This window comes from Onychostruthus taczanowskii, unplaced genomic scaffold (genome assembly GCF_017590055.1).
Source record: "Onychostruthus taczanowskii isolate IOZ18803 unplaced genomic scaffold, ASM1759005v1 scaffold46, whole genome shotgun sequence".
NCBI classification, from domain to species: domain Eukaryota; kingdom Metazoa; phylum Chordata; class Aves; order Passeriformes; family Passeridae; genus Onychostruthus; species Onychostruthus taczanowskii.
In genome coordinates, this window is record NW_024502125.1 from 1,629,910 (window position 1) to 1,656,636 (window position 26,727).

At 38.5% G+C, this 26,727-nt stretch overlaps 2 protein-coding genes across 2 annotated transcripts in view; one reads left to right on the forward strand and one right to left on the reverse strand.

Moving 5' to 3' along the window:
* The window catches only part of NDUFAF2 (NADH:ubiquinone oxidoreductase complex assembly factor 2), a 58,694-nt gene extending 34,619 nt beyond the window's left edge, over nt 1–24,075 (forward strand). Inside the window, exons 2-4 of the mRNA XM_041414585.1 lie at nt 528–617; nt 9,674–9,714; nt 22,951–24,075. Coding sequence (XP_041270519.1) covers nt 528–617; nt 9,674–9,714; nt 22,951–23,208 — 389 coding nt within the window. The 3' untranslated portion in view covers nt 23,209–24,075. The remainder of the gene's footprint in view (nt 1–527; nt 618–9,673; nt 9,715–22,950) is intronic.
* On the reverse strand, nt 24,076–26,721 carry SMIM15 (small integral membrane protein 15). Its single transcript, XM_041414584.1, has 2 exons — nt 26,576–26,721; nt 24,076–25,875 (listed from the first exon to the last, which is right to left on the reverse strand). The coding sequence occupies exon 2, from the start codon at nt 25,846–25,848 to the stop codon at nt 25,624–25,626; it is 225 nt and encodes a 74-aa protein (XP_041270518.1). The 5' UTR covers nt 25,849–25,875; nt 26,576–26,721; the 3' UTR covers nt 24,076–25,623.
* Between the last annotated feature and the right edge of the window lie 6 nt (nt 26,722–26,727).

Below are 26,727 nucleotides of genomic sequence, written 5' to 3' on the forward strand. Positions count from 1 at the left end.
CTTCTGGGTTTTGGGTTTTAACAAAGAAAATATATTTTATTTAGTTTATAGGCAGTTGTGAAAAATCTCACAAGCACAAGGCAGGTGCCGGTGGTTGGAGATGATGTGGCCTGATGGCTTTGCAAACCTAGCCAGTGAACTTTGAGTGCTGTTTTTCATCATCAATAATACAAATCAGCTTCAAAATAGAACATGGATGCTTTTCTGGAAGTTACTGATGTTATATAACATATAACAATGTTTCAAATTGACACCTAGATGGTAATAATTTTCTCAGTATTTTAAGCTTTCATTTTCATCCTGTATGTCATTGGACTCAAGTGAATAAATACATTCTTTCAAAATGATAAGGTGATCAGCAATTATAAATTTATATAGAAATACATAATATAAAATACCTATTATATGAAAATATATACGTACAATTAAATATTTTATAATATATATTTTAATGTAACTATATAAAATTATATATAAAATATATAATATAAATATATGTATCTTTCTTTCTTTTTTTTCTGCTTTAGGGCAGATTATACCGGAAAGAAGATTTGTAGAAGCGGTAAATCATGAAGCATATCAGTATCAAATTGGTGACTTTCCAGCAGAATGGGAAGGTAAATATTTTGGTTTTATTTCAAGATAATTTTGCTATTGAATGTAGGCTCTCTATTTTAATGGAAAGCCTGACTGTGTGAATTAGTTATTTGTTATCTTTCATTTTAGGGAGGGCAGGCTGTTATTTAACTGCATAACAATATAAATTCTTAAAGTAACCTCTTTAAAAATAGTATAAATTTTGTTTGAGAAGTCAGTACTTAATGAAAGTAAAGCCTATGTGGAGATGACTTATTCCTATAAACTGTGAAAATATTTGTGCCTGTGGAGGATCTGATTGAAAAACCAGCATGAAGCGTACTAAATAAAACAAAAGTTCATTATTATTCCTTCACTGCAGTGTTAATATGTAAGTCAGTTCACCTACATATTGGTGTCACCAGTGATGGGGCTGCTTTTTTTATGGTGTATTTGGTTTCCTATACTCTCCCTTGCGCAATCTACTGGAGAGTTGGAGAATCTGTTAATAAGTAAACATCTTGTCCAACTGCTACTGATTAAATTCTTGTCTGAAAATTTGTGATATAATAAACATTTCAGGGAAGTTAGTGCATTTCATTAGGATTAGCTGATCAGCTCTTGGAGACAGAGAGAAACAAGAGGAGCATATGTTGGTCTTTGAGGTTGTTAGGTGCTTGACCCAAGTGTGGGGTTAAATGTGACTTAAAATCCAGGACTCTGCAGCATAAGCAAGGAATCCCTGAAACAGTATAAGCAAGGAATCCCTGAAATAGTGCGTAAAGGCTACCCATTACTCAACGTGCTTTTGGGAAAGAAAAATACCTAGACATCTCCCAGAAGTTGGTAGGTCTAAAGCACAACACAGTTTTTAAGCAGTATGTATTTAAACTCTGGAATTCCTCATTGTGGATATTCTGCTTGCTGGAAGTTTGCATAAGTTCAGTAGGAAGTTAGAAGTACTGGTGGAAGAAAAATGGTTCTTATACACAGATATTACTGTGGTTTAATTTGTGAATGAGCTGCAAATGAATTGAGTCTACAACATGTTTGGAGAAAATGTATACTTGCTTTATCTCATTCTCTTTCCTTTATGCTTGATGCCCTTCTCTGAGGGAGATGATACTGAGCAAAAAGAAAATGTCAGTCCCATCATATCCCTTCATGGAGTCAGTACAGAAATAGAAAACATTCTTATCTTGTTTTTTATCATTGTCATTACACTAATCCCTAGGATTTTTGCTGTGATCAACTGTGGCTAGTATTAAGAGCAGAAAGCTTCTGAAAGGTGTTTCAACACTATTGGCAGTGTTTGCCAGCTATGGTGAAACCACCGTATCAACAGTTTCTCTCTTCTATTGCGGTAGTACCCACAGGGGCTTGGCAAGTCTTGCTCTAGCTGTTTCTGCTTCTTTGTTGGTCCAAGAGAGCCATCTTCTGAAGGGGAGCAGCAACCTGATAGACTTGTACTAACTAAATCATCTGGTGCTTGAATGGATGAGTGCTATTTATCCAGCTTTCTGAAGGTCTTTTTCCTCATCCAAAAGTTCTCCAGCTATCAGTTAAAGCTCACCTTAGTTCACTGTGACTGTCATGCAAGCACTGCACCACCGACACCAAGAAGCATATATGAGGCTTCAGGTAACTTTGCTCTCCTGTGTAGAAATTCTCATCCAGGACAATTCAGTAGTCTCTGTCTGCACTTGTCTGGAATTAACAGGAACACAACGCGGACAGTCAGACTGTCTCAGAACGGGTGTTGGCTAATCATCCTTTCACAAATGGGGTTAGACCAAATTGCTATACAAACCCATTGCTTTGTGCTATTGGGATCTGTGTAGTGCTAAAAATCCTCTGCTATATCTCTCTTCAGAAATTTAGCACAAAGCCACGGGATTTGACAGTGTGGTGCCTTGAAGGTTGCAGATTTTTGGGATGTTGTGTGTGAAAAGACCTTGAAGTCAAATACCATATACCATCAAGGGCATATGGACTTGTCTAAAAAGCTGCAGCTGCCAGACCTGAGACACACTTTTCAAATCAAGGCATCCTGTTCAGATTTGTTTTAGAGAAGAAGCAATTAACTGGCCAGTCCTGTTGTTATGAGCTATGTTTACAGTTTTATTGCTTAACTTCCTCATCTTCGTAACTGTGAGGTTTTCTCTTTGTGATATTGTCAGCAAATACAAGTACATTGTGGGCAAAGAATTCACAGAGGAAAGGAAAATTTGCAGTTTGCAGATTGAGTAATAGTCTTTTGCTCTTAAGTACCTGTCCTGATTTTGGCCAAGGATGGAGTTAATTTTGCAATCACCAGGAGAGGGTGTGGCTGACAGGGTGTGGCCAGAATCTAGATGTTATACAATTCCACCTTAGGTTATTGCTGGGAGTAGGGGACGGGGACTCTGGCTTCAGCAAAAAAAGGTGTGGCTTCTGATTGGGAAAAAACGTGGCTGTGGTCATCTCACATCATACTTGGTGAGCATTTTGCAAGAAAGTTACCGTCTCTTTTGTATGCTTTTATTATTAGTATTAATATATGTTTGTTTTCTTATCTCACTGCTGTTTCCAGTAATTGTTATCTCATCCTGTGATCTTTGCCTTTTGTGCCTCCCATCCTCCTCCCTGGCCACCCTCAGTGGGGAAGGGTGGAAGAGGAAGGGAGAGGGAGTGGTCAGCAGTGTGGTTTGGGGAGCTTTTGTGAGAGAAGTAAACTGGGGAGTACCATTCCTCAACCACAGCACTACTTCTGTCTCTAGAAACAAGAGATACATGCATGCTTTTTTCCCTGGTGCATTTATTAACCAGAAGGGCATGTAGTGTATGCTTCTGAGAGATAAAGATTGGAATTCCAGAAAAAAGACTAACCTGTATTTTTTTGTCCAGTGCTAGTCTAATCTTTGCAAACGGTTTTATGGATGTAGAATTTTAAAAGTGAAAACTGGTACTTCTGCTGTGGGTATAGAAGCTGTTGAAAGAAGTTGTATTGGCTACATATTATGGGGTGTGAGGGATGTAGAATGCTCTGAATTTCAATTCATCACTACTTCTTTTTTGCCTCCTGTAAAAAAAGAAATTAGTTAAAAATGAGAAGTAATGGAAAGTGTAGATAGTTTAAATACTAGTATAGAAGCCAGTTTCTGAGTAAGAAAAGTTTAATTCAAAATTTTTGGACACTTTGCTGGACTGCTCATTACATTTCTGTCCCAATTTTTACCTCTTTAACATTGGTCTAGGTGTTTCCCAGGCCCACAGGACCTGTGCTGAACTTTCACTGTGTGTCTTCTGTCCAGATGCTTGAAAATATCCCAGTACATTCTTTCTGTGGATGTTCACATTATAATTCATGCTATTATGGATGCTGATCATTCCAGCAAATAGCCTGAGACTTTGCAGAAGGAGTTCTGAAATACTTGATGTTTCCTCTGAACAGTAAAAGATGAATATGAGGTTAGAACCTTATTTAATATTTCATGCTTTTTTTTCTCTTTGTTCTTGAACTCTGCTGGGCCCACACTTACATCTCGAGAGGCCTCCTCTCCAAACCCAGTGTACGTACTTTGACATCCATGGCCTCTACTAAAGTTTTGGCTGGCTCGCCTTCCTTTTCTTCTCAGGCTTTTCACTTCTACGACTGTGCTGAAGAGTGTATTGCCTTATGTCCTCCTTTTCTTGGGACCTCTAGGGAGCTGCTTTTACCTGCACTGTCTTTGTTCTGCCAGGACTTGGGTTTTTTTACTTGTGAACACTTCTAAATGGCCACCTCCATCCCAGCACCCTTTCCCTTTCTTTGTTACCCTGCACAACTGTATGACTGACTGTATGACTAGAAAAAGAAACCTCTTATGACCAAAATTAATAAAAGTACTGTCCCTGGAAATACTTACAGGCATCACTTGTCTGAAGAGAACTTTCACAAAACCAGGGACAAAGGATAGTGTAAGGAGTGGGAACAGGCTGTAGAGAAGTTGAAAGAGGGAGCAAGTTAAATCTCATTCTGTACCTAAGACATTCAACTTGGACAGCTGGTAACCTAAGGAACTGACTCTGGTGCTGTGTTTATCAAGTTTTAAACATGTAATAAAGAAAGGAGACCAAGTAGAAAGCTATAAAGCATTATCTAGATCACAGACTCAATCTGTGCAAGCTGTTTCTTTGACTCTGGAGAGGTTGTTTGTGTACTGATCCTGAGTTTCCTGAATACAAAGCCAAGGGTTTACTGCTGAAGGACTTGTCTGGAAATTTTACCCTAAAGATGTTAGTTTTAAGTGCTCTGCAAGATTGAATTATCTACATTCTCAGACCTCTGAATTTTATTAAAAGTTCTGATATGTCCGTTAAGGCTTTTGTAAAGCTGAAACAATCCCTTGTGTTATCCTCAGTGTTAGCTCTTTCTACACCTATAATTTAATTAATTTTAATTTTAAAAATCCAAAAGTGTATTTCCTCTTGTGCTATAGTTTTAAATTTAGAATGCAATCAAATATTTGTATACAAATATTTGCAAACAAATATTTGTATACAATAATGCCTGGTTTTGTTTCAGTGAAGTCTCTTGTATTTTACTTCAGAGCGAGTGCCTACTTTTCCTTAGGCAGTATGGATTCACACAACAGATAACATTTCTGTATTTTAGTTCTGAGTGTTCACCTACTTAAATATGTGTAATTTACCTCCTCAAGACATGTCAGGGGAGATCTGTAATTTTACATACCACAGAGATTTGGGAGAAGGCATGCTTCATACGGCATTTTATTGCCGTCTACTCCTAATCTCGCTTTTCTTTTCCTTGGTAACATTTAGGGATTAATGGGAGTTTTAATTTGCATGTTCACTTTTATGGCCATTGCAGCGTGTTATCTGCCAGTAGGAGTCTTAAAGTTCAGTGAAAATTTTATGCATACTAATAAGAATGCAAATGAGTGCTGATGAAAGAATGCGAATGTCTCAAGGTAGGAAATGTCCAGCTTACTTGCAGAATTCCTTTTAGACAAAGGTGGAATTAAAATGAGTACATCCAGATAAAATTAGAAGCAGCAATTTTAAATGGGGGCAATGATTCATTTTGACAAAGGTTTGGGGGCAGGGAGGATGTTTTGGTTGCACTCAGTACATACATGTTACCTTCTCTGCCAGGTTTAAAACATCTTGGGTGACAATGGTAAAGGCATTTTGTTTTGTTAGCTTAGGGAAATGGGAACATAATGTAAAACTTTTTCCCAGCTATAACTGTCAAATTAAGTATATACATGTGTGCATATATTGTTCAAATAAAATGTAATAAAGCACCTACCTACCTACCTTGTTTCCATCAAGAAATATTTGGCTATGGTATAAAGCTGTTGAGTAATTTAAAAGTGCATTCACCAAGGGTGTAATGCAGATCATAAAGAAAGGTACAAGAGCTTTTTCTTTGCTCAGCTGTATGTACAGATATGTATATTTTGCATCTGGGTATATGCAGATATATATAAAGAGAATGCAAAATATATAAACTTCAACATATTATTTACTTGAATTTTGTTAAACATAGTACTAACTCAGTAGGAAATTGGTTATATTTTTATACAAGTTCATTCTCCCTTTGCTACCATGAATTTCTCTTATACCTGAGTTATGAGGTATTGGTGCTTTTTTTTGAACCATGTGTTGGGTGCTCAAAATTTTATTGGTAACTTAAAAGTCAAAGATTTGAAATGCTTTTAAAAATCTTCCCGTCTCAAAAAGAACCACATAAAAACTGGTGAGAATTGAGTATACTAGAGTCCTCCCATTCTTACCCCCAAAGATTAAGGAGTGGTCAGGTGAATTATTAGTAAAATGTATTTCTTTTGAAAGACTGATAAAACTGTTGGATGCTAAACTGCAGTGTGCTAAAATATACTGAAATCAGATGATGTTTTCTTTGCTTTTAAACTCATATTTCTTCTTGAGCTTTATGAAGAATATTTGAGAAGTGGCTTTGCACAGAGGAGTGTGATAACATTAAATTTAACTAACTTCATCTTGTGGATATAAAAATTTTCATACTATATTCCTTCCTCAGCTACCTGGCAGTGAAGAAATCTTTCATTAAATAATGACTTTCTTATGCAGTTCATGAGAGATATTAAAATTAATTTACTTGCAGTATCAATATTTGTGCCAACAAGTTTTATGTACCATTAAGCTGAAAAGGATTTGTACCCCTGACATTTATTAGAAAACAGGAAGGTTAATAGCTCCAATAAAACCAAGTATTCAAGAGTTGTTATGACTGGAAAGAAAAAGAGCACAGTGTTAAAACTGTGTGCATTATTTATGTATTTAAATATATACAGTTCTATTATGGAATGTTTGATATGAAAAATCTTCCTAAATTAAGGTTTGTTTCTTTGCTTTTGAGTGTTGGTTCTGAGTTCAGTTAATGAATGAAAATTTATTGTGGAGTGGTCCTTACTTCACAGCCTCTGTTCACAGGACATATGTGATTGTGTTGTGCTTCACTGTTTTGTTTGCAGCTTCTTAAACAATGTAGATAATTAAATTATAAAATCATTTAGTAGAAGTATTCCATTCATCTGAAAATCATTAGTCAAAGAATGCTAAAAGTCACAGGTGTTCTTGAAAGAAAATCTATTGTAATGTTTATATTTCAGCAGTACTTTCTAGCTGCAGCTTAATTTTTATTTCCAATTTTTTCTTTAGGAATCAGTTATTATAATCATCTGAAGTTAAAATGCAGCTGATGTTTTAAGAAAATACTGGCAATTTCAAATAAAGTAAAGCAATTTTTACATGTTGAGAGCTGTGGGACTGAAAACAGTGGTACTATCCTTCCACAGGTCAGAAGCAAGTCATGGCAAGGTAGAAGATGATATTTCATTGAAAGTAATCTGTTAAATTTTGATGGTTTACTTTTTATGAGACATTTTGAACTAGTATTTTTTCCTTTTTTTCTCCAGCTGTATCTTTTATTGATTAGTGTCTAGTATACACACTTTGCTGTATCTGAAATCTCTGCTACTTTTTGCTTTTTTTCTGAATGATGTTGCCAAGTATTTCAGTAATCTGAAACTGTTGCTAAATATGGACAAAGGTAACTTCCTTCAGGAGGAAATGCTTATGTGATAAGATTTTCTTCAATAGCATGATTGGTTTTGTTACAGAGCATATGTAAGGCTGCCAGCTGAGAAGTGACAGTCTCAGTTTAGTCTTTCATCTTACCAGATTTTGCAGTTTGAAATCCTAGAAAAATTTAATGTTTGTAAGTGCTACAGGTACATGCAAAAAGTTCTGTAGATTTAATAGAAAATCACTAAGTTGTCTTTTGAATTACATTATTGGGCTGTTTTTCTTTCCGCCAACATAAAACTTGCAGAAAGTGTGTTGACTCTTCATAGCTCTGTCACTTCTCAACAATGACAATAGATTTGGATCTATTTTTTGTTAGGAATGCTGAGAAGAGATGACAGGGACTGCTTTTAAGAAAAACAGTTTGAGAAAGACATTTAAAAGTACATATCTTCAGGAAGTGGAACCTGATAGACAAGAACCTAAAGTATTACCTTGCTTCATATCTTTACAGGTATTTTACCATTAAACTTTACCATTAACCAAGGCTGTTGGCCTTGCCATCCTGGATAAATTCCAAGCTGTTCTACCATTTCATCTCCCTTTGTTCATATTTTAATTGGAACCTATTCTCCCTAAAACCAGTTGCATACTGTTGCTGCTGTTAGTGTTACACCTTCTATGTAATTGCATTTTCAGAAATGAGATGTTCTTAGGACTCTGTGCAGGTTTTAGTGTCTTAGGCTTGTCTAAATCATTCCCTGGTTCCCCTCAAAATACAGCACAGATGGTATTAGAAAATTAAAATATGGACTATTTACTTCTTAAAGCATTTCTGTAACTTTATAGATGGCAACAGGTGAGGCCAGGAATTTGAGTGGGTTATAGCAAAATGTTATTTTTGCTCTCATTTTCAAGCATAGTAACAAAAATCTTAAATTACCCAAACAAACATATGAAATAACATTTTGCTGCATCTCAGCACTTGGAAGGAGCTTTCCTTATGTTTGTCATTCTGTTCATTACTGGCTACTTGCATTCTGCTACTAATTAATTTGAAAAATATGGGAAGAAAAGACAAATGTCTTTAAAGTATCCAACCAAGAACCTACCAATTGTGTAGATTAAAAAGCCATGGAAAAATGCTACAGTAGTGGTATTTCTAAAAAGTGATGTCATGTCATTCCTCTAAATAATGTCTGTAATAGTTGGAGCTCTTTCTCTTAATTCATTGACTGTACAAAGTGAGACCTGTCAGCATCTGTGATGTGGTGTCTGAGTTGCTGCCTCCTGACAGTCCCAGCAGTGATAGTGATGGGAGTGGGCAAATGTCTGTGGATCTCATTCAGAAAACCTGAGCCACAGGACAGCTGTCATCGCCACTGCTTTTATTCCTCCATTCCTCTGCTGTCTTTTACAGCATGAATTAACTGAGATGGAGGGATCCTTCCCGCAGGCATAGTACCCACCCCTCCTGGCAGTGAGTAATCCCACAGAGCCCCATGATGTGTTCAGTCCAGGCTCTGCAGTCCCTCAGTCAGGTCTGGGGCTGTACCTTTCATACCTGTAAAGGAATTCTACCTGGTGGTAACATAAAAAGTTTTCAGCTTTAAGAATGTCTGAAGCATGTACAGGAATCCTTTTTCACCAGAGTGGTCTAAGGCTGTTCTTACTTTCCATCAGTCAGCTTGTCATTTTCTTAGGGTGTATCTCAACTCTGTATTGCAAGCTCAACAATAAGCCTGTACCATAAGCCCTGCTTTTTAAGCCCTGTTTTGACAGCCAGGGTGGTATGTAAACCATGCCCAAGGTCTCCACACAGAGGTGACACATCCCCCACAACTCCCTTCTCTGAAGACCAAGTATTGAAACAGGAAATAACGTCTTGTGCCTACATTTTGGGAAATGACAGGTTTGCCAGGTTGTGGTGAATTCTGTTTGAATTTTTTCATAAATACTTGCTTTCTGTTACAAATTAATAATAATCTTGAGTTTTAATACTGTTTGTGATCTTTAAAATAATCTATTTGATTTTTTTTTCTAGCATGGATAAGAAAAAAGAGAGAAGATCCACCCACAATTGAGGTGAGATGTAATGTCTTTAAATTTTCAATTGGTGAAATGAAATTACTATAATTCATTTATAGTGGACTCATCTGTGTGGTAATCTGCCACTTATGGGGGAGAATTTAGTATGTTCCTTGCCTAATTGATGAAAATGCACATTGACTGTCTAGCTAACACTTAGCAAAAAGTAAAATTTTATTTCTTATATTTATATTTAAATTTATATTTATATTTAAATATATTATTAAATTTATATTTATATTATATATTATTTATATATAAAAATTTATTAAATTTATATTTATTTCTTAAATTTAAAATTCTTTTAAGATGATATACATAGGTTCTTTAAGATGATCAGAACCATTGAAGAGTCTCTTCAATTAAAAAATTCTTAAATTACTGCTATGGCATTTTAATTAATGTAAGGTTTTTTTTATAGTAGTTGGTATTAAAATGTGGGTTTCAAACCCAGCTGCCAGTGGATTCATCAAATCAGAAAAACCAATTGCACTAGCATTTTACAGTGCTAATGCTATAGGGAGTTGCAGCTATGTCTTTTTCCATAAGAGAAAGCAGAGAAATGTCCCCTAGTGTCTTTCATGCTGATGAGTTTGTAAGGAGTTTAGAAACAAGTTTGACTGCTGATCTGTGTATGCAGATACATGCACACATACATACATGACTTGCCCAGCATTTATGTTATAAGTTGCTAAGCACCAGCTGGGAATGAGAGAGAAGACATAGTTTGCTGCAGCAGATTCAAAATTACAACCAGGGAGGCAGATACTTGACTTTCATCAGGAGTAACTGTGTCAAGTTCAGATCCTTGAACATATGCTGGCATATCCAGCCATTTGGTCACTGAGGTCTTCTGGAACATCCTGGCCCATGAAAATTTGTCCTGACTGCCTGTGTGTTGAGATGACCTGGGGAAGTTTGTCATTGAAACAAGCTCCTACACAACATACAGCTTTTCAACTAATTCTCTCTGCCCCTCTTTCACACTTGCCACTGAGGCTATAGGGACAGTAAGGACTATAATACATCCATGAATGAAAGAAGTTTAAGTTAAATTTATCCTTAAACCTGTTCAGAAAGTAGTAAATGTGGGCTTGCGTTTTTATTTTTTAATTTTTTTCCCTTTCCTCCCCAATCTAGTTACTTAGGTAGAGCCATGGAACTGATACTACACTACAACAGTTGCTCCATCTAAGTTTGGACTGACCTAATTTTAATTACTTCTGGCTTATACCAACTGTGTGCAAACAACTTTTATTGTTGAAATTACCACTTAATGTGATGTTTGAAGATGGGAAGTGTTGTGTCTTTAGTTCTACAATTTCTGTGAGCCAGGCTGCTCTGTTAGTTGCTCTGAGATAAACCTTCTCAAAGACAGGCAGCCTTGGGTCTGGACTTGGCACAATAAAACTCCTCCTGTTGCTAGAGATGTTGGTTCATTTTTGAAATAGGGAGCAAGAAGTCTCCACAGGTGAGAGAACTGTGGAACAATAGTGTTCTAAATATTTTACCTTCCAGAAAAAGCAGTTTATGGAGAGTGAAAGATTCGTGTGACTAATGGTGCGTTCAGAGTTACAGCACTTTGTATATTTTTAGTTCCATGGGGTAATAGATCTGAGAAATAATTTAGCAGCTAGGTACTTCACCTGCAGGGCTGTTCATTGACTGTATCACAGAGCAGAAATTATAAACTAGGAATTTGAAAATAGTTAACTTTTCAAGTAATCTCTAAACAATTTTTTTTCCTGTGTAAGAAAAAGTAGTTCAAATACATGTATGTTAAAAATTCTCCCTAGTATTTTGAAATATTTTTAATACGTGATAGTAAAGCTTAATTTTATCTCTATTATGGAGAGTAGTTTGGGGTGCTATATAGGATCTACTTTTCTCCTAATTTGAAACTGTCACAAACCTTTACATCTCAATATAATTGTAATTGAGATGTAAGGGTTATAATTATAGTAGTGAAGTACATATAGCATATTGTTTGGTCCCTATTTGTAGGGCTGCTTTGCTTTAGTGTTTTAGCTACATAAATTTTACTGTCTGCTATTCCATATTATGTTCTCCTTTTGACAGTAAAGATGGTATGATAAACTGCTGTTTCGTAGTTAGGAAACAAGGGAATATTTGTGGCATATTCCATGTTGAAACCCTAGGTAACAAATCTTTCTTCTTTTGTGTATTTCTCATGAGACCAGCCTATTTCTGAAAAAGGATGTAAAGCCCACAGATTTTATGTTTGATTGCTCAACAACTCAGGTTACCAGTTTTCATGATGAATTTTTAATTGTAAATATTGCAGAGATAACAGCTTCACAAACCCGTTGGATCTTACTGATCACACTGATGACCACATGTTGGGAACCAATGGTTTGGTAAATACTGTAGACTAACAAAATGTCATTCAAAATCATCAGGACATGTCAGTCATTTAAGTGAGAACAAATGTGAATTGTTCCTCCCTGACAGTGGTCAGAATAGTTGGGTCATGATATCAAGCTAAGTCTGTTGCTGATTTTCGTGTGACTTGATCATGTTTTGTATTCAAAATTCTTTCTTCCACAAACACCTAACTGATTTTTTTTGTTTGCTTGTTTCCATTATAAAGTTTTCACTTCTGCTCAGAAGAAGTTGCTTTACCTCTCTCTTTAGTTTCTCTCTCCTGTTTTTGTTTTTTTTTTTAATGGAAAAATACTACAAGTCACCTTGTGCAGTGTTAAATGTACCACATCCCTAATAGTTTCTTTCCTTCTTGTGTGTTCATCCCTTTTTCCCCATTTTTGAAGGAAGTCACTTGGCCTTCTGTGTCTGGCTAGACATAATTCATGAATACTGCTCATCACCTTCATTATTTCTAACCTGGCCAGTTACATAAGGAATGTTAATGCTGGAAGCCTTGGGTTTTAAAATAATTTTCTGGGATACTGGTTAACAGTTGGTTGCCTTTTGATTTTTTTACAGCTTGAAATATGTCAAGTCTCAGCTTAATTATGATAAGGGTGATAACTTGACAAATTAGTGCAGATCACATTATTTCTTATGTTCTGCTTAAACATACTCTGTTCCTATGGTAATCAGGGAATCTGTCTTGATATAAAATTCTGGATCATGCCTTTGTCCTGTCTGAGCATGTGTACAGTATGTGTACAAAACATATACTCCTTAATAACAGTGAGAATCTCAGCTTGAATATGAATATTTTTGCAGTACTGTAGCATCATGTCATGTGTCCCTTTATATGTGTATTAAGTGTGATCATATATGGTTGGCTGCACTTTATTTCTCTACAGCTCTAAATTATATTTTAACCAGTTTTACTGGGGATTAAAAACTAAGTTGACTAATACACTTTATTATATATATAGGAAACTAGATGTATGTAGCAAGTGTTTTGGCAAGGAAGAAATATGTCAGTTTTAAATTAATAAGAATGTTTTAAAGGCTACTAATATTAAAATAATTTTAATCAAATGCTATTTTGTGGAAGCAGATGTAATAATTTATCACTTTACATCTGTATTACTTCACCTGCTCAGCTTTAATGTTGTCAGAATTTAAAGCCATAGTTAAAGCCATAGTCCACCTTCTGTATAGCTCATCCAAAAATTTCCAAGGTAAATGTAAATGTGCTGTCTTGCATGTTCCCCTACTTACCAGTTTTTCTTCCAGTTACAGAAATTTAAACCTGGCATCTTTATATTTTGGTTTTTTCACATCTTATTTAGAAAGGAAAGAAAAGATGCTCATGAAGACAAGGAGGAAACCTCTCTTCAGACCCTTCTGTGCCTGACTTCTATTTGATTTTTTTTCTTATTTCAGAGGGCATGATATTTGTAGAGTCTTTTAAAGAATTCTGCCATCTGTAACACAAGATATCCAAATATATTTAGAAATCTAACCCTTATTTTCTCCCGTAACAGATCTTCTAGCTACTACTTCTGATAATGTCCTGAGGTTCAAGGGTATCTGAGAAACTTGACATTATTTAAGGCCATGTCTGTAGAATGGAGACAGAAAAAAAGTTACAGACTTCCTTGGGGTGTCAGAAAACTAATGAGGAAACTTGCAATTATGGCAATGTCAAGAGAAACTGGTGTGGAGGGAAATATGATTTGTCTCTCAACCCACCAACATGGTATCCTGAAAGTGGTAGTAACACTTAGTAACACATCTTTGTGTATACAGGTCTTTGCACTAGATAGCACTTCCCTGTTGATACAGAAGCTGCTTCCTCTGTAGCACACACAGGGCTGCACAGCCACAAATATCAGTTTGAACTGAAACCTCTCTGTTGCTCTGTATGTGTGTGTTACATTAGTATTTAATGGGAAGTAAAGTGGAATTGCATGTTCCTTTAATTGGCATCAAGATGTAGCAGTCCCAGGGCCTGCAAGGCCTCCTTGGCGGTCAGAAGCCCGAGCTGGGAAATGCCAAGTCATGATGACTGGGCCTTAGAAGCCCCTCTCTTCTGCCTTTCGGACCCTGCTTATCTCTCTGTAAGCCTATAGGTCACTTTCCCCTGACCCTTGCTATTGGACAATTTCCAAAACCCCCATAGAGTATAAAAACCCCTAATTCTGCCTGGTTCGGCAGAAGAGCTGTCACTGAGGACCTTCGTGGAAGACCCTAATAAAGAATTCTTTGGACCCTCACACAGCGCTACTCCTCTCTCTCCCTGTGTCTGCTGCTACGGCACAAGCAAGCTAAAGAGCTGAAATCACAAAGAGCTGATAATCACTCAGAGCTGAAATCACTTAAGCTTGCTTGGCTGCCTGCAGCTGGGAACTGCTTGGGAACTCGGACGCTGTGCTGAGCACCACTGAGCTATCCTGGCCACGGCAGCCCACCAGGCATAGCCCGGCTGGAAGCCGTCTTCAATGTCAAGATCCTGAAAATAGCTTGAAATTGAAAACCACAGTAAATGGCTGCTTTTCTCATGCAGTATGTACTTGTTACACAGTAATAAAATTCAGTGAGTTCTGAATTGCTCAGTTGGATAGAAGGTGAAATGCTAAAAAAACCTAATGTGATGATGCCTCTATTCTTTCAAACTATTTCTAGGATATCCATCATTATCTGTTTTGGCAAACTCCTTGTCAAGCAAAAAAAACATACTTCAGTGAGTTGTAATAAGCAGAAGGTTTCTTCCTCTCAACCCCCAAATAAGTACATTGAAATTAAATTCTATTTAATTCCCACAATGTATATCCACTATTCCTGTTTGATCATAAATATTACTTTGAGAGATGGTATGATCAAAAGCAGGTTCATCCATGTAGATTAGTTTACGCAGAATTTCCATTCCTTTAAGGAGGATGGAATGCAGTTTAGGAAAATGCTTTGTTTGACACTGTTGGGATTGCATGTTATAGTTTTGCCTCTGTTTGCTTTCAGATGCTTCAGTTGAGAAGTTGTAAAATGAGAACACTGACATGAAGATTGTACGTTCTTACATAGAGATTAGGGCTCAGCACATGAGTAATTTACTTTTGAAGCCACCAAAAGCTGTAGTATGATTAACAGATTCAAGGAAAAAATATTTTAAAAGCACAGGGATAAACATGTCTCTGAGCAAAATATTTCCCAGCATTGTTGTCCAGAATCACAACCAGGATTTGGGCCATATTCAATAACTTAGGTTGCACTAATTAGCATTTTGCATAGTAAATTATGCATTATTCCAGAGAGGATTATTATTTGGTGCAAAAGGGCAATAAAATTTGTCAATATAAAGAACTGAGCTATGAAGTAAATAGAAGGGAGTAGTCATAGGAGTCAATTTAAAAAAATTAATTGAGCATTTGCAGAAGCCATCATCTTTTGGATTTTTTCCTCTTGTTCATTTTTACTTCCTCTTCAAGTTTGAAATATTTGCTTGCCCAAACGCCACAGAGAAGTATTGGAGCACCAATTTGTCCCATTGCTTCCAGATTGCCCACGCTGCAGAGGAAAGAGCTGCTACTGCTCTTCTGCTCCTGTCCATGTGGGAGCTCCTATCCATGGAGCACTGGCTCTGTGTCCTGATTCACTGGCAGCACAGCTGAGCGGGGGTGTAGGGCAAAGGGAAGCGTACCAGGAAAAGGGCTGGTACAAATTACATCATATGTAGACTAGGGAAGGCAAGGACCAAACTGTGACTGATTCACAGCTACAGTTCCTTGTTTGCCCTGTGGGGATCAGGGCTATGAGTTGCCTTTATTCAGGGCAGAGTGTAGTGGTGCCAGGCTAATTTGTGGTTTTTTGCTGCTTCTACAAACTCTCATCTATAATCTTGAATATATGTATAATTTTGGACAAATACCTTTGCAGAACTGTAAAATTAATTCAGGCACAAACCCCTACTGTCTCCATGTGTTGGTGATATGCTTTACAGTCTGGTGTCTCTTCCTTTTGCCTCTTGCTACATGTTCTTGCCAAAGTGTGTTACACTGTGGTGCCCTAGAAACTATGTCAGCTCATGCCAGAGATTCTGTAGTTCATATCTAACACTATAGTACTTCAGTAATACTAAGCACTGCTTGTCTGCAGATTTACTTTAAACAAAAATTACTGTGAGTTATGATTAATAATTCACTGATTTAGCATGGTAGTAGATGTGATATTAGCACTGCATGTAAAACTAAATATTGTAATTGATCAGAGATTTGCTTAAAAAATGAACTTGCACAAAACAAATCTTAAATTGATTTGATTAATGTTGTTTGTCAATGGACCAAGCATATTTAGTGTATGTTCTTTACAAAATTAGCAGACAGTTGAGTCAGTGTTTGATTTAAATAACTATTTTGGCTAATCCAGATAAGCCTTTCTATTTCAAACTACTCCTCTGTTTTTGCCATGCAGTGACAGCTTTTCATTTACCACATTATTTCTCATTCCCAAGCTGGTACTGCTGGGCTCATGTTCAGTTGCTGAGTTATCAAGACCTGCCCTGGATCAGAACATTCAGTGCTTCCCAAAGATGAGGTCCTGTCTCTGCCTCCTACTCTTGAAATATGATGTAATAGCCAATTATCTCATCTTGCCTATTTAACTTGTCAAACTGGAAAATGGGGTTTCATTTAATTGTTTGGTGATATTCTAAGAAATGGTGATTCAGCTTAACTTCTAGCATTTTGCCCGATTTTCTGTTAATTTGATAATGAAGAAAAATTCTGACATGTTAAATTGTCTTACATCAATTTTTTAATACTCTGCCAAAACAATTTTTTCATCCCATTTGTTATTTTTAAAATTTTTGTCAACCTACAGGTATGAATTTTTAACATGCAGAGTTCTCAGACCAAGTTAATTCATGATAAAACATAAAATATTCAAATTAGAGATAAAATGTGAGTATTCTATGAATTGCACTGTCTACAGTTCAGAAAATCTGTCCTGATGTTTCTCAGTTCTGGCATCAAACAGTAACTAGCTAACAAGGTGCAAATCAAGAGAAATCATGAGTATTTCAACTTATGGTAAGTTGGGAAGATGAAATAGTTTCTAAGACAACATAAAGAAACTATTTATTTCTAATCAAAATACAAACCCATCTGAAAAAAAAAGTGACATTTTTCTCAAAATTAATAATATATAAAACCCTTGCAATAAAAGGATTAGGTGTTTAAAGAACCTTCTGGCAAGTGCCAATCTGTTAAAATACCCCTTAAACCCTGCCCCTTAGACACTGTACCTTGGTACTGCATATCTGCATTTACCTGCGTCCTTAGAAATCTCTTCACAACTTTGTGCCCAGGAGTTTGAATATGTTTTGTGGGAGGCAGGTACTATGTGACTATGGCTGGCTTAAGGGCTGAGGACACAGGGAGAGGGGAACTGGTTCCTCAGGGTGTGAGGTTCAGCAGGTGCTGCAGGATAGAAGGGGTTCAGTACCACCATCTGCCTGTGGAGAATAATAGCAAGAAGTGTTCAGCAAAGACTGGGCACTACTGAGCCAGACTCCACTTGAAGGAATTAATGTGTCTAGAGAACCCTCTTTTGTATTCATGACATCTTCCTTCCAAGAGGAACTCGTTTTATTCATTTTGTAAAGCTACTGGTTTATTCAGGAAGGGGAAAGGAGTGACAATATGGGAGTCTTTAAGAGCAAAAGAACACTGCATTGCAAATATTTACCCTACCAAGGAGCTCTTCCAGTACAGTAAGGTAGGCATCTAAAATCCTTTGTCTAGATTTTTCTCCTTGTATGGAGTAGAGGTGAATACAGTTGCCATGCCACAGAGGGTACTTTGTAATACAACTCAGTTGCTGGAGTTATGTGAGGGCTTTGAAAAATACATAGTGCACAACAGAAGTGAAAATTTCATGCTGGTGGCAGGAAATATAGCCCGAAGCCTTTTGCAGAAACACCCTTGGAAGACAGCAACGTGTCTTGAGCTGTGTTGCTCATAGGAGCAGGCCATCTTTCATTCTTTGATCGTGCAGCTGTTACCAATACTAAGACGTCAGATTATGCAGAAGTCATCAGTTTTGTGGATGAAAAACAGCTGCCTCAAACTCTGCAAAGGGCTACTTTGGTATTTCCTTAATAATAATGTTCAAGGAAACCTTAGACATCACTTTCTTAAACTCTGCCTACCTACGGAGGAAAGACATGCAGCTCCAAATGTTAGAAGTGTTAAACACTTCATGCAACTTAAAATAATCACCAAAGCTGGACAACCTGCAGTGATAAAATGTCTTGTTTTACTTTCCACCTAAAAATAAGATGCAGAACATGTAGTTGAGCGTAGCTCTTGACATATCATGTGTATCCTGTTCTGTATGCTGGGAGCTGATACATATCAAAGTGAACACTTGCACACAGGGAGTTCAACTGCTTTAAAATGTGGCTGGGTATCTTAAGGCATTTTTTGTTTTTTAGTTTTGCAGCATAGCCCCAGTTCTTAGAGTTTTCTTTTAGTAAAACTGCTAAAGGACATTTCTGGTACTCTTGAGATGCCATGTATTTCCTGAGAATTGCTGGTTCAAAGAGCTTATATAATTTATTTGTACAAAAAGAGAGTGTTGGAAGAACAAGCTAATCCTTTAAAAACTGCAGCTATCTGATAGATAATGTGTTCTCTGGGTTGGATAGAAAGATTTTGTACTTAATGGTCAGAGCACATTACATGTTCATGTACTTATATTTTAGCAGAAAACTTACTGGGGGCCAATTTCTAGTAAAGATAGCCATCTTATACTGTGATTCATCTTGAAGAAGGAGAGAATAAAAATGTTCTGAACCTGACAATGTAACTTAAACAAGCAAAGAAAAAACCCACAAACAAACAAACTTTTAGCCCTTAGTTCTTTTTAAAGCAAATCAGACAGTAAAGTATTGGTTAGCAGTGGAATCCCAAAGTGAGAATGTATTTGACCCAGTTTTTCTAACATGCCAATTGACCCAATATTTCCAATTCATATTTTCTTTAACTTGAGCACAGGAACCCAGTGATTTCAGTGTATGTGTTAGTGGCATGAGTTTAATGCCAAAAATGGATGTGTATATTTTGTTGTTGAAAAATTTTATCTTGGTAAATTGTATAGAAAATTCTGAATAAGTCACTTCAGTGTCAGGGTTTTTTTTGCAATTGCTAATAAGAATAACTTCTCATGTTGTTTTGTTTTTTTTTTTAAGATCCACTTTTTCATTTTACTCTATCACAATTATACTTTGTCTACAGACAGCTGATTAAAAGAGTCTTATTTGAGTCTGAAAACCAGAAAACAATTATATATCAACATTTAAAATGGACTAGGAGCATTTGGTGTGTAGTTACAGCTGCTCTTACTTGATTAAGATAACTTTTTGTTGAAGTAATCACTTGAACAGATTTTAAATTAAAAGCTGTTCATAGTAAATAGGTTGTGTTTGTATTTTAATAAATCACTTCCCATTGTTTTACCAGAGACAATGATGCAGTCTTCAGTTATCACAAAGGTGTTTGGTTTACTTGTTTCTTAATAGTGGTTTATTACAAGCACCGTAGGAGTAATCCCCTGGAAATCAATAAGGTTATGGTGGATTTACATAGGCATGTGGTAAACAAGGATAGAATTGAGAGATGCCACAAAGAAGTTTTGCTGTACTGACTGTTGAAAATGCTTTGCAGTATTTGTATTTGAGCATGTGAGTATTTTTGTGTATTACTTGTGTATTTCCATTCAATTTCCATTTGTATGCAAAGGGTTCTGCCTCTGCTTGGTGCACGCTGTGAATTTAAGTATAGAGGCAACTAAGAGCTAAGAAAAGGGCTGCATTCCGTGGTACCTCTAAGATAAGGTGTATTGGGTTTGTATGGCCAGGTTTTGGTAACAGGGCAGCTACAGGGATGGCTTCTGTGAGAAGCTGCCAGAAGTTTCCTCCATATCTTACAGAGACAGTCCCAGCCAGTTCCAGGATGGACATGCCTGTGCTCAAGGCTGGGCCCATCAGAAGTGGTGGTAATGCCTCTCTGACTACATATTTAAGGAGACTTTAAAAAGACTTTAAAAAGTTTTGTAGCGTTTTTGTGTAGGGTGAGAATATGTGAGAGGAACAGCCCTGCAGACCCCCAGGTCAGGGGAGAAGGAGGGACAGGAGGTGCTCCAGGCACCAGAGCTGAGGTTCTCCTGCAGCCCCTGGAGGCGCTCCAGGCCAGAGCAGGGGGATGCCTGAAACAAAACTGTGGTCCTGTGGGGGGCCTGTGCTGGAGGTGCTGACAGGGACCTCCAGACCCATGGAGAGAGGAGCCCATGCTGGAGCAGGTTTCCTTGTAGGACTTGGGACCCTGTGGGAGACCCACACTGCAGCAGGCTGTGCCTGAAGTCCTGAACCCCATGGAAGGGACCTATATTGCAGGACTTTGGGGAGGACTGTTGCTCATGAGATGGACCCATGCTGGAGAAGTTCATGGAGAACTCTTCTCCCATGAGCGGGATCCTGTGATCATATATGGGAATGACTCCTCTCCCTAAGCAGGAATGTATGATCAACTGACCATAACTCCCATTCCCTATCTCCCTGCACTTGCTACAGGGAGAGGACAAAGCTGGGAAGGAGGGAGGAGTAGGGGGGAGGTGATTTTAAGATTTAATTTTACTTCTCATCATCCTGCAATAAGATTGAGTGTTTTGCTTGTGATGGTATATGGTGTGTGATCTCTCACAGTCCTTAACTTGTTAGCTCTTCATTATATTTTCTCTCCCCTGTCCAGCTGTGGAGGGGAGTGACAAACTCTGGTGGGGATCTGGCATTCAACCATGATCAACCCGTTACATAAGGTTTTCTTTAATTACCTTCTTTTAAGCATTCTTAGGTGTTCATAGTTGCTATTTAAATTCTTGGCAGTACCGCATGTATTTTAGCACCTAAATTCCTAAAATAATATCATGGTCTCTTGTTCACAGAGGAGTGTGCTGGTACAGTTTGTCCTTAATTCTTCCATATACTTGTAGTCTGGAGAAAAGAATTCAGCCTTTTTCTTAATTCTGGAGGCCATCTCTGTCCACATGGATGACTGGAAGGTGATCAGGAACAGCCAGCAAGGATTCACTGCAGATAAATCATGCCTGACCAACCTGATTGACTTTTATGATGAACCTACCTGGATGGAGGAGGGGAGAGCAGTGGAACCTCAACTTCAGCAAAGCTTTTGACGCTGTGTCTCACAGCATTCTTGTAGGAAAACTCAAGAGATGTGGACTGGATGAGTGGAGTGAGGTGGATTGAGAGCTGGCTGAATGGCAGAACCAAGAGGGTTGTAGTCCCTGGCCCAGGGTCTAGCTGGATGCAATCCCTGGCCCAGTGTCTAGCTGGATGCAATCCCTGGCCCAGGGTCTAGCTGCAGGCCTGTCACTGGTGCTGTTCCCCAGGGTTCAGTATGGGGCTCCCGACTGTTTAACTTACTCACCAGTGACTTGGGTGAAGGGACAGATGCCTCCTGAGCAAGTTTGCTGAGGATGCAGAGCTGGGAGCAATGGCTGATACCCCAGAGGGCCGTGCAGCCCTTCAAAGGACCTCGACACCTTGGAGAGATGGGCAGAGAGGATCCTTCTGAAATGCAGCAAAGGCAAATGCAGGGTCCTGCATGTGGGGAAGAACAATCCCAGGCACCAGCACAGCCTGGGGCTGACCTGCTGGGAAGCAGCTCTGGGGGTCCTGGTAGACAGCAAGCTGTCCATGAGCCAGCAGCGTGTCCTGGTAGCCAAGAATGCCAATGGCATCCTGGGGACATTGGGAAGAGCACTGCCAGAAGGTGGAAGGTGATCCTGCCCCTCTACTCAGCCCTGGTGAGGCCTCACCTGGAGTCCTGTGTCCAGTTCTGGGTTCCTCAGGACAACACAGACATGGGGCTCCTGAAGCAGGTCTAGCAGAGGGCAATGAAGTTGATTAGGGGACTGGAGCATCCCTCCTCCAAGGAAAGGCTGAGGAGAGATGACTGAGAGGGGATGCGATCAATGTTTATCAGCATCTGATGGGAAGTTGTCAAGAGGATGAAGCCAGGCTGTGCTCAGTGGTGCCAAGCAGTAGGAAAAGAGGCAATGGGCAGAAACTGATGCCCAGGAAGTTCCTGGGCATGAGGAAGAACTTCTGAACATGAGGAAGAACTTTGTTACTGTGGGGTTGACCGAGCACTGGAACAGATTGACCAGAGAGGTTGTGGAGTCTCCCTCACTGGAAATAATGAAGCAGCATCTGGACACAATCCTGTGCCATGTGCTCTGTGATGACTCTGCTGGAGCATGAAGGTTGAATGAAGTTGGACCAAATGACCCACTGCACTATCTTCCAACCTGACCAATCCGTGATTTTGTGATGTTAGTTATTTATTTTGTAGTCTTGCACTAGCAAGACCCCAAAGGCTGCACATCTGTTTCTCGCAAAACTGTGCCCTGAGGCACAGGTACCTAACACCACAGACATAGGGAATTACAGGAAAATATGCAAATGATAAATAGCTGAAAGTATCAACTCCTACACAGGAAACAATGCAAAAAGTAACCTTATTTTTAATGTACTTTCACATTTATTGATGTATTTAATTTCTTAATTTCTTCTTTTTGCTCCAATAGAATAGTGAAGTGGACACCACAATACAGTTAGGATTGAATTTGCAGTTGTGGAAAACCAACCAATTTTGCCACATTTAATACCTGCAAATGTGGGTTATAAAATTAAGAAACGACTGTTTAAAATGTTTTATTGCAACACTGAATATTGCATTGTTACTGACTTACCTAACTATCTTTCTACTGTGTTTTTAGGAGATTCTTAGGAATGAAAACTATAGAGAAGAAATGAAGCAGAAGGTCAAGGATGTATCTGAAAAGGATAAGCTGCTTCAGGCCAAGGAGTATGAGGAAGGACTTGTTGCTGAACCAAGTCATACTCAGGTTAAAGGCCATGCATCTGCCCCTTACTATGGAAAGAAGGAGCCCTCACAAGACCCCACGAGCACTGCAAATATCTTCCAGCCAGGTGCCTGGATGCCACCGGGCAGTGGTAGTAGTCAAAATAAATAAGCAATTTAATGGACAGGTACTGTTAATGGATTAGTATTTTAACAAACAACATACACAGCTGTTACATACAGTTCGTACAATAAAGTAGTATTAAAGCAGGTTCAGTTACTTTTGCAGAACTATTCAAATAGACTTGATCATGACAAAGTATTGTGAAGTGCTTGGGTTTAGTGAAAAACAGGGTGTGTTAATAGGTTTGGTTTTGACAGTTTCTGTTCATCAGTTACTCTTGAATTCATACTTAAAAGACTATCTAAATTTTCTTGAAGTCTAAATTGCTTTTATCCTTGAAGGCTAATTTAGTTTTAAAACTGTTCTTAATGTAATAATTGTTGTCTGTACACTTATATTTTCCCAAGCCTTGGCCAAAATGTCTCTTCAGAATAAATCCCTTGGCAGTGCCAGCATGCTTTACAGTGGCAAGCAGACAGAAAATTTGATTTCATTAACAGGAATCACTATGACACTACAGTGATTACACACTGTACTCATCGTAGAGATGTTCTTGTAACTTAAAACAGTCAACATATTTGAATGTTTGATTTTAAAACAGTCAACACGGAATTTGAATTTTTGAATGTTTGATTTGCAGATAGCAATTTGTACAGGGTAAAATCAGTTAAAATACATATAACTGCTATAATAGAAGCTAGAATGCTTGATAAAGCTGCTGGAAAATAACACTAGGTCTGGGACAAGGGACTGTCATAAATATTTAGAAAAAATATTAGTTTTTATTCCTTGTGAATCCATGGACTTCCCTACATGATGAGATCATTTTGGCCATAGTTCAGATACATAAAATCTGCAGATTATTTGCTTAGAGATGATGTTTGAGAACTTCAAATAAAAATAAAGACCACACAATTTTTTTTCAAAAAGTATCAAATTTATTTACGGATTGTATCCCTCATCAGTTTTCCTGCCTGTGTTTCAAGCTATGTAGGTATCAAAGGTTGAACACATACATATTTGACAACACTTCATACAAAACATGGAGACTTAATCTCACATATTTATAAAATGCCCAGATGTCATATTCTAATAATGCTTGCTTTCACCAACAAAACTGAAAGGGGATCCAACTTCACATTTACTTCAAAGTAATTTCAGTTAGACTCCCCACTTCTGATCCCCCTTGGTGTCAGCCAGCTCCATAGGTCTCTTCATTTGAACAATGGTATTATTTTAAGGTTTTATTTTCAAACCTGATCAAAGAGTAGCTGCTAGAATGCACAACTCTGTGCTGATGCAAAATGTAAAATCTTAATGACTGCTACAAGCTCTTTTGAACTAGACTACGTAGAGGCCACCACACACATTATTATTATTAAAAAATTAGGCTTGGAAAAATTAATCAAGTCTATTCAGAAGAGATTAATTGGAAATAAGGTTAAATAATTTTGATGTATTTACAAAACAAACCTGACTTTTCTGACTATGTCAGCATCTTGCAACCTGTAAGGCAGCAGAGTTTCAAGGGCCATGAGAACAAAAATCCTACCTAAACTCAAGTCTTAGATCAAAGGTAGCCAGGAGGTTACTGTCACCAGAACTACTGTCACCAGCTTGTGCATCATCCTTGCACAGCCATCTGCTATAGCAGAACACTACGCCACTGGGGTCTTTGGTCTCACCCAACTTATGGCTATTCTTTGAGGCATAAAGAATTTATGAAGGCAAAAACAAATTAGTTACAGGTGGAGCATTCAGGTGATTGTTAGGGAAGACCAAACAATAGTACTGTATTTTATAGAACATGAATGCCTTAAGAGAAACGAAGCTAATAAGAACAAGCAATCAGTTTCCTAGAACTTGGGCTGAAGTTAGTCTGTTGATGGCTTGTAGTTCAAGAAAAAGGAAAAGCTAAGGTAGGTTATTTCTGCAGACAAGCAGCACCATCAAAGACACTGCAGCAGCCACTATGGGCATACACAGCCATATGCAGTGACCTTAAATGAGATCAGTCATGTCTGCTGTCTAATGCTACAGCTAGCTTGTCTCTACAGCCCTGCTCAAGGTATGCCAAAAATTGCATTTCTATAATCCAGTTTATTATTCACATTTTCCCCTTAACTTGATAATTTTAAGACACTTGTTAAGTCATAGCTCAGCTAAGAGAAAAAAAAATATATACCTCCAAAGCCATCCAAGAGGTTAATTTTTTTCATTTAACATGCAAATTTAGAAAAGCAACCTGCACTAGAATACAAGTAGTAAATTTAACTACTCTAACAAGTGTCACTTGGGCAAATTTTAACACAAATCAGCAGGAAAAAATTACACTGGAAGTATTAAATTTCATACTTCAAGAAATAACAGGATCAAGTATCAAAGGACAGTTGCAACACAAAATGTACAAGTATTTCATTTTAAAAGTGGATTCTTTCCACAAGGAAGACCATTTTTGCCCATTTAATCCTTCTTTGTTCGTTTGGCCTTTGCAATATTCTCCTGGCGTTTCTGTTTCTTCTTCAGCTCTCGTTCCCGGGCCTCAATCATTTTTGCAAGCTTCCATGACAGCGCCGCACTAATGACAAACAGTGGCGTGAGAGCCAAGATCACGGTCGTGAGAAAGCCGTAGGGGTCCTTGGCAGCCCACTCCACAATGTACTCGGCCCAAGCCTTAATATCCAACATCTTTTCTGTTTTGCTATTGAGAAAACCCTGCAGAATATTTAAAAAAAAAATATTTCTGAGTACTCAGCAAAATAAAAGCACACATACACAAGAACAAAACACAGTAAGTTCCACCTTCATATGGGAAAGAACAGCTTTACATTGAGAGTGGCTGAGCACTGGAAAAGGCTACCCAGGGAAGTCATGGAGTCTCCCTCTGGAGACATGCAAAGCTCATGCCAACAGGTTCCTGTGTCACCTGCTCTAGATGATCCTGCCTTGGCAGTGGCATTGGACGGGATGATCCCCTTCCAGAGGCCCTTCCAACCCTACCGATTTGCGATACCAAGTACCACTTTAATATAAGTTATCCTTGTTCACTTTCAAAGGGCAAGATCATTTTTGCTAGAAGTTAAAAACAGTGCATAGTATGTGAAAGTGTAGTAAAAAGCACTGATCCAGTGTTAAAAGTTCAGCGTTTACAGAATTAGGCATTTAATCCAACAGACCTGCAAATGCTACCAAGAATGTGTTGCTAAATGGAAAAAGAGTGCGGTTTGCGGATCCCCGGAAGTGAAGGAAAGCAGGTTTCACCAGGGAGGCGAGGGAGCGCCGGCAGTGCTCTGGCTGCTGAACTGGCGGCAGCGGGGCAGCCAAAACCCCGCAGCGGCCCCGGCCCCGGCCCCGGCGAACGCCTCGGCCGCCTCCCTCCGAGCCTCCCGCCCCCGCCGGGCCGGCACCGCCTTACCTGCGGCCCCGGGCACCCTCCGGGCCTGCCGAGCGGCGGAAGGGCGAGCCGAGCTCCCTGCGGAGAGAACACACGGGGCCGTGAGGGGACGGAGATGTCCCCCCGCCGCCGGCGCCCCCCGCCCGAGCCGCGCTCCCGGGGCCGCCCCCCGC